This window comes from Epinephelus lanceolatus, chromosome 22 (genome assembly GCF_041903045.1).
Source record: "Epinephelus lanceolatus isolate andai-2023 chromosome 22, ASM4190304v1, whole genome shotgun sequence".
Lineage (NCBI taxonomy): Eukaryota > Metazoa > Chordata > Actinopteri > Perciformes > Serranidae > Epinephelus > Epinephelus lanceolatus.
The window spans coordinates 25,601,325-25,614,856 of record NC_135755.1 but is presented as its reverse complement, the minus strand read 5'-3'; the positions used below and the strand labels follow the sequence as shown (position 1 = coordinate 25,614,856).

At 42.1% G+C, this 13,532-nt stretch overlaps 1 protein-coding gene across 6 annotated transcripts in view; it reads left to right on the top strand.

Annotated features, from left to right (window-relative positions):
* LOC117246050 (ADAMTS-like protein 1) overlaps nucleotides 1–13,532 on the top strand; it is a 124,411-nt gene that overhangs the window by 98,499 nt on the left and 12,380 nt on the right. For 5 of the 6 annotated variants that reach the window (XR_013488564.1, XM_033609716.2, XM_078164352.1 and 2 more), the window contains 8 exons: nucleotides 548–705; nucleotides 4,436–4,547; nucleotides 4,695–4,833; nucleotides 4,963–5,013; nucleotides 5,100–5,304; nucleotides 6,103–6,250; nucleotides 6,343–6,427; nucleotides 11,933–12,261. Coding sequence is in view for 5 of the 6 variants with exons in the window: in XM_033609716.2 (XP_033465607.1) it covers nucleotides 548–705; nucleotides 4,436–4,547; nucleotides 4,695–4,833; nucleotides 4,963–5,013; nucleotides 5,100–5,304; nucleotides 6,103–6,250; nucleotides 6,343–6,427; nucleotides 11,933–12,261 (1,227 nt within the window). In the remaining variant the exon portion in view is untranslated. Of the gene's footprint in view, nucleotides 1–547; nucleotides 706–4,435; nucleotides 4,548–4,694; nucleotides 4,834–4,962; nucleotides 5,014–5,099; nucleotides 5,305–6,102; nucleotides 6,251–6,342; nucleotides 6,432–11,932; nucleotides 12,262–13,532 lie in introns of those variants that run through there. The other variant, XM_033609720.2, reaches the window with a different exon arrangement.

The following is a 13,532-nucleotide window of genomic DNA, read 5'->3' as shown; positions in this document are numbered from 1 at the left end:
TTCTTTTTCTGAATGGATGGCGTTTTCATTAGATATTTCCCCCGTTCTTTTTGGCCAAGGGCACTTAAATTGTAACCATCTGTCTGCACATGATGACTGCTGCTAGTTACTGCGTGTTCCTGCGTTTCCTTGTTGTTTTTGCTTAAATGTCCATGCTGGAATCACACAAGACCTTGTAAGGCCAGGGTTGAAGTGAGGTCAAACAGTGGAAGAGCTCTCAGCAGCGCTGGCCTGCTAGTAGACCCACATGAGCCTCCTGGCAGTGCCAAAGTGAGTCTCTGTGCCTGCAAATACAGCAGCCAGTCTGTGTTCCTTATGTTACTGAATCCGACTGACGGTCTCTGTCAAAGACTCTTTGAGCGTCTCGACATCTCTCTTTATTTGTTGTTTCATTCTGTTTGACACAATAATGGTGAAAAATTAAATTAACATACGACTGTTTATGGGGAATTCTTTGGTAGTCAATGACCGTAACTATACACCTACTGTATATGGTGACTCTGATGTGTCCATTGTGTTCTAGCTATCTACTTTGTCTCTTCTTTAGACGTGGAGAGTAAGACTCTACAAGGCGTAAAAGATGAGCTGTTCTTTGACGAGTCAGGGCAGTATCACCTGGAGAACACCACCCTGGACTACCAGAAACTGTCAGATAAGGAGGTCCTGAGGATCACTGGCCCACTGGGAGCTGACTTCACAGTCAAAGTAAGAGCTTACTGTAAATATATCGATCTGAATCCCCTTTGCCATTGGACAAAACACCCACTAACACCTGGCTTTTGTATTTAATGGGAAAGGTTACAGTTGGCATTCACACACAAAATATTCTGCAGTGGTCAGAGGTATTTATTGCCTCCAGCTCCGCCGCTGTCCAAAATATTTTTGGCAGCTCAAGTCACTCAAGTCTCTCATGACGTCATACATTCGAACATTCGATCGTACTCGTCAATTTAAAGGAGCCGCAAAGCAGGCTGGAGCACAGCATCTTTGCTGGTTGCCATGCCCCAAAAGCTAGGCTACATGAGTAAAGAAATTTGGTCAGTGAAAACAGAACAATATCAACTCACCAGGCAAACCAACTACTCGGGACACGGCTTCCCACGCCTGGTCCTTTTGATTTCGGTCCCTATACTGTATATAAACAGGCTTGAATCATAAAGGACTCGATGTCCAGCTACAGCAGTGATTAGCTTCTCTCTAATTTTGAAGTAGGAACGAATGTGTGGTATGAACTAAAGTTTCCGAGGATGTTCTCTGGGTTCCACACAAGCGATGGACATCTACTTTTGCGATTGGTGGCTGGTCATTTACAGCCGAAATACGTCATAGCTAATTTGCATAAAGTTCACGACTCCCCAACTTTCATCTGACGCTCTGGTCGCCAAAACGCGGACGCTTTGCAGCTTTTGCAGCCATGGTCGCCAGTGCCCATTGAAAATGAATTGAATCGGTTGCCTTTGCAGTTTTTGCAGCTCTTGGTGTGCACGTACAGTAAGAGAATAAAGTAACCACCGTTACATTTTCACTGTCCTCCGTGCTGCTTTCCACTGTTTACTAATCTGTTTTCCAGCTGGCCATGACGTCCAACATGGCATGCCAGAAAAAGAAACACAGAAAGGCATACTTGTCTACGGCAGAGCTGTGTACATGGCTCTGTGGCAATGGGAAAGGAGTCTGTGCCCCATTTTTAACATCTTTTTTTGCATTTAAATAACCCGCATACACACCCTTGTTCTGTAAGAAAAAGGTTACTTTTAGTATAAGTGTTTTCATATTAGAAATGGCTCAGTTTACTCTGTGGAATGTCAAACCTTGTTTTACAAAATGGCAAGCCCACACAGAATTACCACCCAATTCTTCCGTTTCCCAAACCTCAAGTTTATGAAACCTGTATATGATTAATGGTGGAATGTCAAGCCTTGAAGAAGAGTCTGTGGTTTACTTACAGCATGTGTTAAAAAGTAACACAACATAAATTCAGTTCATAAATTCAGTAGTGGAGCGTAGGATTTTTTTGTTTGTGTGTATGTGTTAAATACACACACCCACATGCTTTCATTCTCAGACTAGGCCCAGTGAGTGGACACTAAAACTTCTACAGGCAGCGGACTGGGAAACGCCTGTGAAAACTTCCCCCCTCATAAACACACAAGTCAGGATTGGACAATAAATAGGAATCCAGGAGACAGAAATCTGAGAAGCTATAAATGCATAATTTTCTAATCTGTTACGAGGCAGACGGCCAGTTCATATCGCAGCGCTGGAAAAAGTTTGGACAAATGGAAAATCATATTAAAAAGTTGCCAGACAGTCTCTCCACTGTAAACACATGAATGTGAATGAGCAGAGTTTGATTTATATGTGTTGTAGGTATAATCTGCCTTTGGGCATTTCTTCAATATGTTTGAGGCGTGAGGTTAGAGGAAAAATGTTTGCTGAAATATTTATGAGACTTTACAAAAAGTCTCCAACAAAAGGACAGAGACAGACAAAACACTCCACATGTGACACACATGGCCTGATTTCTATAAATACAGCCTGGATTCTTTATCTTATCTAAGCAAAGCACTAAGAACATGTCTGCTCTCATACAGTAAATGATTTATCACTTCCTATGATATTCCTGCTACAAGCTGTGTTCAACCTTTGAGTGTGCAGAAACTGACATTTCAGGTTACTCTGGGTCAAATTCCTTTAATTCCTGTGTGTGGAAACAAACTTCTCTAAAACAATTCCAGTATCTTTCAGTCATTTGTTGGCACCATCAGTGAACAAAGCTACTATAATGTCAGCTCAGATTTTTCCCTCCAGTCATATGTCTCAAGTCATTTTTATCAGAGGAACCTTGAAATGATCTGAAAACACCAGTTGACAGCAAAGTGGAACTCATAAATGGCAGTAGACTATATCTGTATTAACTTCGGCACTGAGTTTTAGCCCTGTTATTAATTTCCTTCTCTCCACCCTTTTAGATTAGCAATACATAAACAACACCCTGTCCGACATACAGTATATGGGCAGTGTCTCCTCCTGAGGACTGCTTGAGAAAGTCATTTAAAATTTATGTTGGAAGGAAATTATTAGTTTGTTGATGAGACTTCAATTGTTGTGTGAGATGCCATTTGATTTTCCAGTTGCATATGGCGGCTGCATTGGCCACTAGGGGGCAGAAAGACTTGGAAACAAACCCACACCATCAATCCTTGGTACTAAACAGTATATAATATGGCAGCTGATGCTGTGTCACTAAACATCTGACGAGCTTAGCTGCGGTTTAAAACTGTATCAGTTAAACCAGGACCTGCTGGAGTTTACATAGCTGTTGTGTGCTAACAATGTTTTATTTACTAACCCAGAAACACATAATGACATGGGACTAACTCTCGGAAAGATACAGAAGTATATTTCCAAATCTCTTAGTTCAGATTTTTCTGGTTGCATTCACCATTCATGATTGGGTATCTGAAATATTTGTTTTTGTAGAAGACTGTGGATTATTTCCAAGAGTCTAGGCAAAATCCCTACAATCACAGGTCGAAGAAATATTGTAAAATTCAAAAGTGAGGACTTTTGAGATTTTTTTGACCTTTGAAATTGAGAGCAGTTTATTCAGGAAAGATTACAAATGTGAAAAATCCCCTCTCTCTCTTCTCCCCCTTCACACTTAATACTGTTCCTCTCTAATAAAGGCAAAAGCTGAAAAAAAAAAACCTTTAAAAAATATGTGGTATATTACCAAAACATATTGAAAGTGGAAGATACAGAGTTATGATGGTACGATAGAATTTGTTCATATTTAGAGCTAAATGCTAAAGCCAAAAAGGTGGAAAACAAATTAAAATTAATTCTGTACTGTCATGATTTACGACAAATATTGGTTTAAAAAGTTTTCTGGTTGAGATTTGTTTCTGGATTTTCTAAAAATCTCTCTAAAGCCTGGGAGGAGAGAAGTAACACATGACAGATGATCTCCCCAGACTTGTTTTATATGGACTACAGAATATTGGTTTATGAGCTGTATCAAATACACAGCGTCGGGCCCTAATCAATGTAAATGTAGATTTTGTTTTGTTTGGATTTGTGTACTGTGTCTTGTGCTTTGGGGGCTGTGTTTGTATATTTCTGTGTTTGTATTGTGGAATTGATTTTATTGTTTCAGGACATCTCCTGAAGCATTATTTGTGGGGAGTTAATTTCTGTGTTTTTTGTTTTGTTTTTGGATAATGTTTATGTTTGGTTGACATTTACAGACTGTATTGTGCTGTTAGATGATGGTGGGTAAACATGCTGGAATGAGGGATGGGTCACGAAACAAATATTTATTCATTCATCGTCCTTTAGATGTATTATAATTAAATTGAAAGCCTTGCTGTGACATAAACTCCTCAAACTGAAACACTATAGTGAAAACATTTTTTTAACACTGTTTCCATAGGTGCAGTTAGCCAGTGGAGCAGACAGTGTGGTCCAGTACATCTACTACCAGCCCATTATCCACCGCTGGAGAGAGACCGACTTCTTTCCTTGCTCCGTCACCTGTGGTGGAGGTAAGCATAGCTTTGTGGACTCATGGTAGCCGATGATATTGCGAGCCAACTGACTGAAAGCTGTGATGCCGAAATATTGAATTATTGTTCCACTGAATGTGTTAGAGTCAGTTTCTTTTGTGATGACTGACATTTCTTTGTCTTTAGGGTACCAGCTGACCTCGGCAGAGTGCTTTGACCTTCGGAGCAGCAAGGTGGTTGTAGATCAGTACTGCCATTATTACCCAGAGAATGTCAAACCTAAACCCAAACTGCAGGAATGCAACATGGATCCCTGCCTGGCCAGGTTAGAGACCAGACCTCTGGGGGAATTAAAGTGGACAAAGCATTTTATTATAACTCAGTGTTAATGATCTGTCAACAGCACTGTGCATAATCCAAAATCCTCACTTCTTTAATTGACTCTGCCTTTTAGTGACGGCTACAAGCAAATAATGCCATACGACCTCTACCACCCGCTGCCTCGGTATGTACTCACATAGTGTAATAGTGACACAACAACATTTACCAGTCTCCATGAGTGACTTCAACATTGTCCTTTAATGATGTCAGATGGGAGAGCAGTCCGTGGACCGCGTGCTCCACCTCCTGCGGCGGAGGCATCCAGAGTCGCTCAGTATCCTGCGTGGAGGAGGACATGCAGGGCATCATCACTCCCACTGAGGAGTGGAAGTGTCTCTACTCCCCCAAGACGGCTATCCTGCAGCCCTGCAACACCTTCGACTGCCCCACCTGGCTGGCACAGGAGTGGTCACCAGTAGTTGCCCTTTTATTATTATTGGTTATTATTTCTTCACAGTGTAAAGACAATAGAAAGCCCAGGAAATTAAGTTTAAAGGCCACATTAAGACTAATAGATTAAAGTTATGAATGCCGAGTTAATAGATGTGTCATTGAAGAGAGGCATATAATGGCTTCATTTCCCTGTTGGAAATAGTGTCTGACAGTAAGGTAAACCAGTGAAAATATGACTATACTATATGCCTGACTGACATTTACTCTATGCAATACATCGACTATGGATAAGTACCTCATACAAACCCATTTAAAAAGATCCAAACCATGCCTTTAAATCCTTTCTTTGCACAATACATCCAGTTAATCAGGATGGTGCACCTGGATCATCTGACATTCCTGGTTAACCTACATATTTGGCAGAGCTGCTGTTATATTAACCATAAATATCCCATACAACTTCCTTGTGGGGATTCTTCAACCTCACCGGTTATAGAGGCACAAGCAGAGGCCCGGGGAGTCAAATTTGTGGCCCTCTAAAAACCTGGGATGCTGTTTACCTAGCACATTCTTCCCTGTGAACTTGCCTTTAAATGCTTGTTTTGGCAGCGGATGCACAAAGTTCACTCCTGAGCAGAGAGCTGCAGGGATTTTGGAAGGTCTCTTTTTTTACTTCCCTTGAGTCAAGGGCTTTCTGTCAAACACAAGTAAAGAGATGGAACCATGGGAGTAACACATTAGCCTGCCTGTGTGTGAAAATGATCATCAGTCAGTCAGTGTTTTAAAGACTGTATCTTCTGAACTGTCGTGTCACCCCCAGTGCACGGTGACCTGTGGTCAGGGTCTGCGCTACAGGGTGGTGTTATGCATTGATCACAGAGGCCTCCATGCTGGAGGTTGTAATCCCACCACCAAGCCCCACATCAAGGAGGAATGCCTGGTGACTGTGCCCTGTTATAAGTCCATCGGTGAGTTAGACTGTCATGTTTTAACCTCCTAACCTGCACACTTATTTCTCTTTTGATTTTCAATATTGTCTTTTCGGCTTGATTTGCTCTAGATACGCTTCCAGTCGAGGCAAAACCTGTGTGGCAAAAGCAGGCCATAGAACTGGAGGAGGAGATCAGCGTTACTGAGGAACCAACGTGAGTACCAGACACCCACGTATGCATGTATGCACACAAAGAAAATATATCATCCATCCATTTTCGCTACCGCTTATCCTTTTGAGGGTTGCGAGGGCGCTGGAGCCTATCCCAGCTGACATTGGGCGAGAGGCAGGGTACATCCTGGACAGGTCGCCAGACTGTTGCTGTGATCCATTTACGTTGCTACGAGCAGTGAGACTCAAGATGATGTCATAAAATGTAATAATTTCCTGTCTAAATTGGCAGTATGCGTCCCCGTGTGTGTTTGTACCATTTACGACATAAACGTAAACAAAGATGGATGCCTGCAAGAAAGCCGTCGTCGCTATTACAGTAGCGGAGCGTTTATTATTAGCAACACTGCTAGCTACTTTCACCAACACCAACAGATAAACAACACGTACACGACATTCCACGCACAACAACACATCATAAAGCATTCCCATAAGGCATTATAATGTGTACGAGTAATTAAAATGAAGACTCAAATTTGCTAAACAGTAAAAATAATAGTAAAGAGCAGAGCCACTTATGGCAAATATAGGGTGCAGCCATCTTTGCTTTCATCAGTCTTTCTAAACTCATAGTCCTCTGAGTTCATACAAGACCACTACTGATAGAACCCCCTCAAAGAGGCGTGTCATGATGTGTCGCTGCGTAATTTTGTGCAGCTTCCGTCAAGCAGCTACCGTCTTACTAGCGCTATGATCTATATGGAACGGCCCATATCACAGGGCTGACACAAAGAGATGCCATTCACGCTCACATTCACACCTATGGACAATTAAGAGTCACCAATTAATTTATCCCCAACCTGCATGTCTTTGGACTGTGGGAGGAGGCTGGAGTACCCGGCGAAAACCCACGCTGACAGAAGGGCTCCCTCCTGGGATCGAACCAGGAACCCTTTTGCTGTGAGGCGACAGTGCTAACCAGCACACCACTGTGCCGCCCTGAAAATACATCAGCTGGATTCAAAATATCTCTATTTGCTGCTTTGTTCTGTTGAAAGCAGTATGAACTGCAGTTTGAACTTAAAATATGTAATTATACGTGTATTTACTGGCACTCCAACCATATACCTGCAATTTAATGCCAAATGTGAATGATCTGTTGAAACTATCACAGGTGTTTGGGCCTTATACTATGAGTACTATGAAAAGTTAGGAGGAGGCAACTGCTAAAGCTCTAAATGACTCTCAAGCTTCATGACCCAGAAAATCTGGGGAAATTCGATGCTGTAAATTTCCCCTTTAAAATAATCACTGTCACTCTGCAGGGGTAAAAAAGCAAAAGTCCGATCCCAGATACACGGTTTCAACAACATTTTTCACAAGCCAGAGCTGAGGATTTACCTGGAGCTGAAACTGAAGTAGACAGGGCCCGGTGCTGCCATGAAACCATCACAGTATTGTGGTTGTGTTAATGTCAACAGCCATTTACAAGAACTTGGAGTCAAAATGTACGGCTGTAGCCCACATTTTTCTCCAGCACTTGTCAAAATATGCACCCGTTTGAGTGCACGTCTCGTCCTAGGTATGCTCAATGTTTGACACTGTGGCAGGACAGTTTTGTCAAGACAAGTAAAGAGGAAGTTAGATGTTTTAATGCTGTTTTGCTTCAGTGAAGGTGTGTGTTGTCAGATCTGATAACAAATAAGCTGCGTGAGGTCATTTAAGGTAAAAGGGGAAGTTGAAGGTGAAAGAGGAAAAACATCTTTTTGGACTATTCAATCACTGACTACCAGCATTACCTCAGCAAACCTCAGATGTTCCAGATGTTCTCGTCCCACATATCAATTGAATAATAAAGGCTGTCCTCTGAAGATGGACAATGTTTGGACTCTACCCAGTGTCTTGCATGACTTGTATTAGCGACCATGTTAGCCAGTTCAAAACATCTGTTACTTTGACTTATCTTTGGAGCGAGAGAGTGGGAGAGAGAGAGAGAGAGAGAGAGAGAGAGAGAGAAACGCCAAAACATATGATTTTGCTCTGTTGCAAAAAAAGCATGTCTTCCCTCCAAAAGCACATAAATATCTGTGTATAATATGCAGTCATTCACAAGCCAACAACAATATCTGCCTACCATATGGGGCCAGGTTACGGATGTGAGAGGAAAGAGGAGGAAATTCCTGTGTTAGACTTATTGCACCTTCATTGCCAGGCCTTATGCCTGCCCCGAGCCACCGCTGTGCGAATGCTTGAAAAATTAAACCCATATATGTTCCACAGCTCGGCCAAAAGGGCCTTGCTCCCCTTACCACCACCGTGAGTAAATAAAATATTTCCATTGATGGAAATTAAATTGATATGATTAACATAGGGCTTTGGCAGATATCACAAAAATGTGTTGTTTCCGTCCATGAATGAAATCAGGATTGTTTTTGAACCGACAGATGTACTCCAACAATGCGTGAAGATAAACATTTCTGTGGGTTCGCTTGTTGACTTTGTTGCTTGTGTTCCAAGGTCTAACTGCCGGTGATTCATTTGTTTGTCAAAAACACAACGAGTCCTTGAGCGCTCATAAAGAGCCAACTTTGCTGTAATTATGAGCTCTTTATTGAGGCATCTTATAAAACAGCAGGGTGCTCTTATGTTGTGGTCAGGCTGCTTAACCAAGGAGGAATGCTGCACGTTTGTGCCGGCTGCCATGTTAGCGGGTACCTCTATGAAATACATGTACACTGATAATGCGTGCTGTAGGAAACTATTTTGGTATTTTTATGAACCCAGAGACTGCAGCGATTTACTGGAACAGTTGGCCTGACTGTTCACAGACTGGTGTTGAGAAACAATATTTCTACCAATCGTTCTCTCATTTTGAATGACATGAATATGAAAGAACAAAGAGAAAACACCTTATTTCTACAGTTAACACCATGAAAAAATCTGAACACTCAATACACTTAACCATAATTACAAAGTGAGCTACAGTGCCACGTTACTACTAATGTAGAAGAGGAAATTACAAGTCACTTTGCCAATGCAAAGTGCAGTGTTTAGCACTGATGCTTCACAGCAAGAGGGTTCTGGGTTTGGGCCAGAGCCAGAGCCCCTCTATGTGGTGTTTTCTCCTGGGTTTTCTCCAGGTTGTCCGGCTTACTCCACAGTTCAAAGACATGCAGGTTAACTGGTGACTCTAAATTGCCCATAGGTGTAAATGTGAGCGTGAATGGTTGTCTGTCAGCATACGACATCCCTCTGTCGTTGGACCCTCACAGCAGGTAAGGAAAAACTCCCCCCAAAAAACCTTTCATGGGGTAAAAAAAAAAATGGTAGAAACCACAAGAAAAGCAACTGAGGAGGGATTCCTCTTCCAGGATGGACAGATATGCAATATGTGTACAGATCAACATAATAAATTTACAGTAATCCAGGGTATACCTCGCCTCTCGCCCAATGTTAGTTGGGACAGGCTCCGCCCCCCGCGACCCTGAATAGGATAAGTGGTTTAGGATAATGAAGGAATGAGTTTTGCTAATTCAAATTGTAGCAGAAGGTAGACAATGGCAAACAAGGATATTTGCTGATATCGTCTCATATCTATCACAGGCCCCTGAATTGAACTGATTGGCAGTCATATTGTGGTAGACTTTGTGGTATCCGCAAACATTTTATAAACTCCCAAAGAATTGATTTAATATATTGTGATGAAACTTGTGATTTACACCCCAGGCTACGCAACTGCATCACCATGTATAACACAGGGACATTCTGATCTGATCGTCTGCATGTCAGCAGTAATTTCATTATGCTGCTGGTTCAAATTGTTTTGATAAGTTGAAAACTAGATCTACACAAGCACCATTTATAAGCTGAGCACACACCTCATTGCAACAGAGTTATCACATCATGATAGTTTCTGTTCTTCGATGCAAAAACTTCTGGTTCAGTCAGTGATAGTGGTGATTTAGTATCGTCACTTCAGCTTGAGAATTCAGTGTTAATGATTAGTTTGTAATAAGATGTTTTGAAAAGTGCATCTGCCAAAAGAAACAGTGGTGAGCTCAGCCCCGAAGAAGACAGCTGCTGAATGTTATAAACATTTGTGCTGCCTCCAGCCACTTTGTATTCATCATTATGTGCAAAACTGGGTGTAATGAGAACAATAAAGACTATAACAAACAGACAGAGCCTTGTGCAAAGGAAGAGGTAGCAACATTGATGAAATGTCTCTAAACTCTTTTATCCTTCATGATCTGTAGGAAGAGTTTACAGCTGCCACACATTAGCCCCCTTTCCACCAACATTTCCAGGAACTTTTATTTCCTGGTGTTTATTTACCTGGGTAAAAGAATTCCTGGTAATTTGCGTGGTTGGCGTTTCCATCGCATGTCAGAGGTTCCGGAAAATTTATTCAAATCAGGCTGATGACGTCACAGCTTGTCGGCTATTCTTACATAGACTCTGCCTTTTCAAGTCGCCATCTCAAAGTCCTGCTGAATTTCATACGCTCAAAAGAGGCTGGACCTCGTCGTCCGTCCACTTCTCGTAGCTTTTCTTCTTTTGCTCCATTTTCCAAAACACAAATGAAGTGAAGCTTGTAGCAATGAAATAAAGTTTGCAGCCACACTGAACTAGAAATGCGGAAGGCTTCAAGTGTGTGTTCCACCAATCAGCGTTCTTCAGCACACTGCCCCTCAAGAATTCTGGGGAATCTGAAAAGTCCTATCCCCCTACAAGGTACTTCTTTCAGGGAAAGTTTGGGGTTGAGGGAAATTTTTTTCCCCGGGTAACTTCAGTGGAAATGCGCCAAGGTTTTCCAAAATCCCAGGTAGAAGATAGGGCTATAGTCTGTTGTAGTAACTTGCTTGTAGAGTCATTGGATCTGAACATCTTTGAATTATTATGGATGTTCAAGAAAACATAAAGTAGATTCCCCCTCCTTGAACCTTTAAAGAATTATGCTTTTCATTTTGGCCAACCGAAAGATAAAGAGGGATTCAAGCATCTCTCTGTCTCACACTTTCCAGTCTTAGTAATTCTTTTGCACTCTCCCAAAGCTATTGAGGGGTGACAGTTTAGTATCTGGGCCCTAACTCTCACCCAACCTTGACAGGCCTTCAGGCATTCATGAATGCCAATGATTCACAAGTATTTCCTTCTCTGATCCGTTCTTTAAGATGAGGAAGGATGCGCATGAAAGCCGTTTATCCAAGAACTGAACCAAGCTGATCCTAATGCTTAACAGCTGTTCAATTAATGACAGGAGGACTGGATTTCATGAATACTCAGTGGGCTTATTAACTTAGCAGTGAATGACTAAAATCTGTATACAGGAGGAATGCACAAAAACCTTTGACTTTATATCTAAAGACTTTCAAGTCAGCACTGCTGGTTTGGAAACAGTCCTCAAAAATGTGACTGCCTCTTCAAGCCTGTTTGCATAGGTATGTGAAGTGTACTGACTCAATGAACAGCATATTGTTTATATTTTTATGTGTGTGATTAATCATCCCATTTTTGTTTTCTCAAATCTGCTGGCTCTCCTCTCCAGCTTCATCCCTGGTCCCTGGCAGCCCTGCAGCAGGACATGCGGCGCCGGGACCCAACGACGTAGCGTTAAGTGCCAGGTCTTGCTATCCTTCTCCCAGACTGTTGCTGACCTGCCTGATGACGAGTGTGAGGGGGTGAAACCTGCTACGAGTCAGCCCTGCTACCGTACTCCCTGCTCTGGTGTTTCGGGCCAAGGAAAAGAAAGCGAAAAGGAGGGAGAGGAAGAGGAGGAGGAGGAGGAGGAGGAGGAGGGGGAGACACCTGGAAGAGAGGAACTGCACGACTGGGAGTACGAGGGGTTTACGGAGTGCTCAGAGAGTTGCGGGGGAGGTATGGATCATTATTGACCTCTTTAATGTGAGAACGTAAAGAAAGAGAATAAGGAAGGAGAGGAATGCAAAGTTAAAAAGGTAACAAGACTGACAGTCTACAGCTGTGCTAGCAGCTCTGTGAGGTTGTACTTAAGCACAGTGTTGCTTTGAGCTAATTGCCATCATGTTTAATGATAACATGCTGATCTTTAGCAGTTACGTTGACCATGTTCACCATCTTAGTTTAGCATGTTAGCAAGTGAACATTTGCTAATAGTTTCTTTGCATATGATGTCATACATCGGTGTGATGCAGGCAGCTGGAGACAAAGACTACAAATGCCTATGGTTTGTGCTGTTTACAGCTGTTCTGTATGATTAAACTGGGAAAAAACAAGGGCCACTTAATGACCTGAAAATTGTAGGATGTATGGAGGAGAAGTAAAAAAGAAACCTCGCTGAACAACAGTGGCAGATTTGGTTACAAACGTGAACATTAAAGCATCCTGTTAAACATGCCTCAGGTTGGATGCAATTACAATGTGGTATGGCAACTTGCCTGTGTTTTTAACCACGACACAGATTTTTAACAATGTTTCATTAGACTTCAGGGAATGGTTGACATGATAGGTAGAAATAGTTAACATTAGCTAGTAACGTTAGCTCACGATCACCAAAGTCAGCAGGATTCATCCTTTGGGGAGCAAGCATGTCTGCACATAATTTTATGGCAATCCATCCTACAATTGTTGAGATATGTCAGTCTGAACCGAAGCGGTGGACAAACAGACCAATACTAACATTCTAATAGCCACAGTGCGTTTATCTTATAAATACAGCAAATACATTAAATTGCTTACAGTAGTTTGAATGCCCTGTAATTCCTAAAGGCAAACCCCTCTCCATCAGTGTCACTGCGTTTGTCCCAGTTTCTGTATTAAACTGAAATGTCACAGCAGTAACCGGTGACCTTATGTCAGTGGATGACTAAAGCTATTACAGTATGGGCTTTGAAGTAGATGTAAGTTATATGATATTAGATGATAATGGATGGAATACCAAGTTTAACCCTAAAGGTCATACGTCACCAGCTCTCACTGCAGCAGTGAATGCTGTGCCAGACAGAGACAGCTTTCCCAAACATCTTGCCAACTTTCATTGAGGCCCACTTTAATCTCCCCACCTCCACATCCAAGCCTGTGCGCCTGAACTGTGTGTCCCTGTGTTAACGTCTGCACGGGTGTGCATGTGTAACTTAATTTCTGCACATGGGCGTAGGCTTTTGTCAATG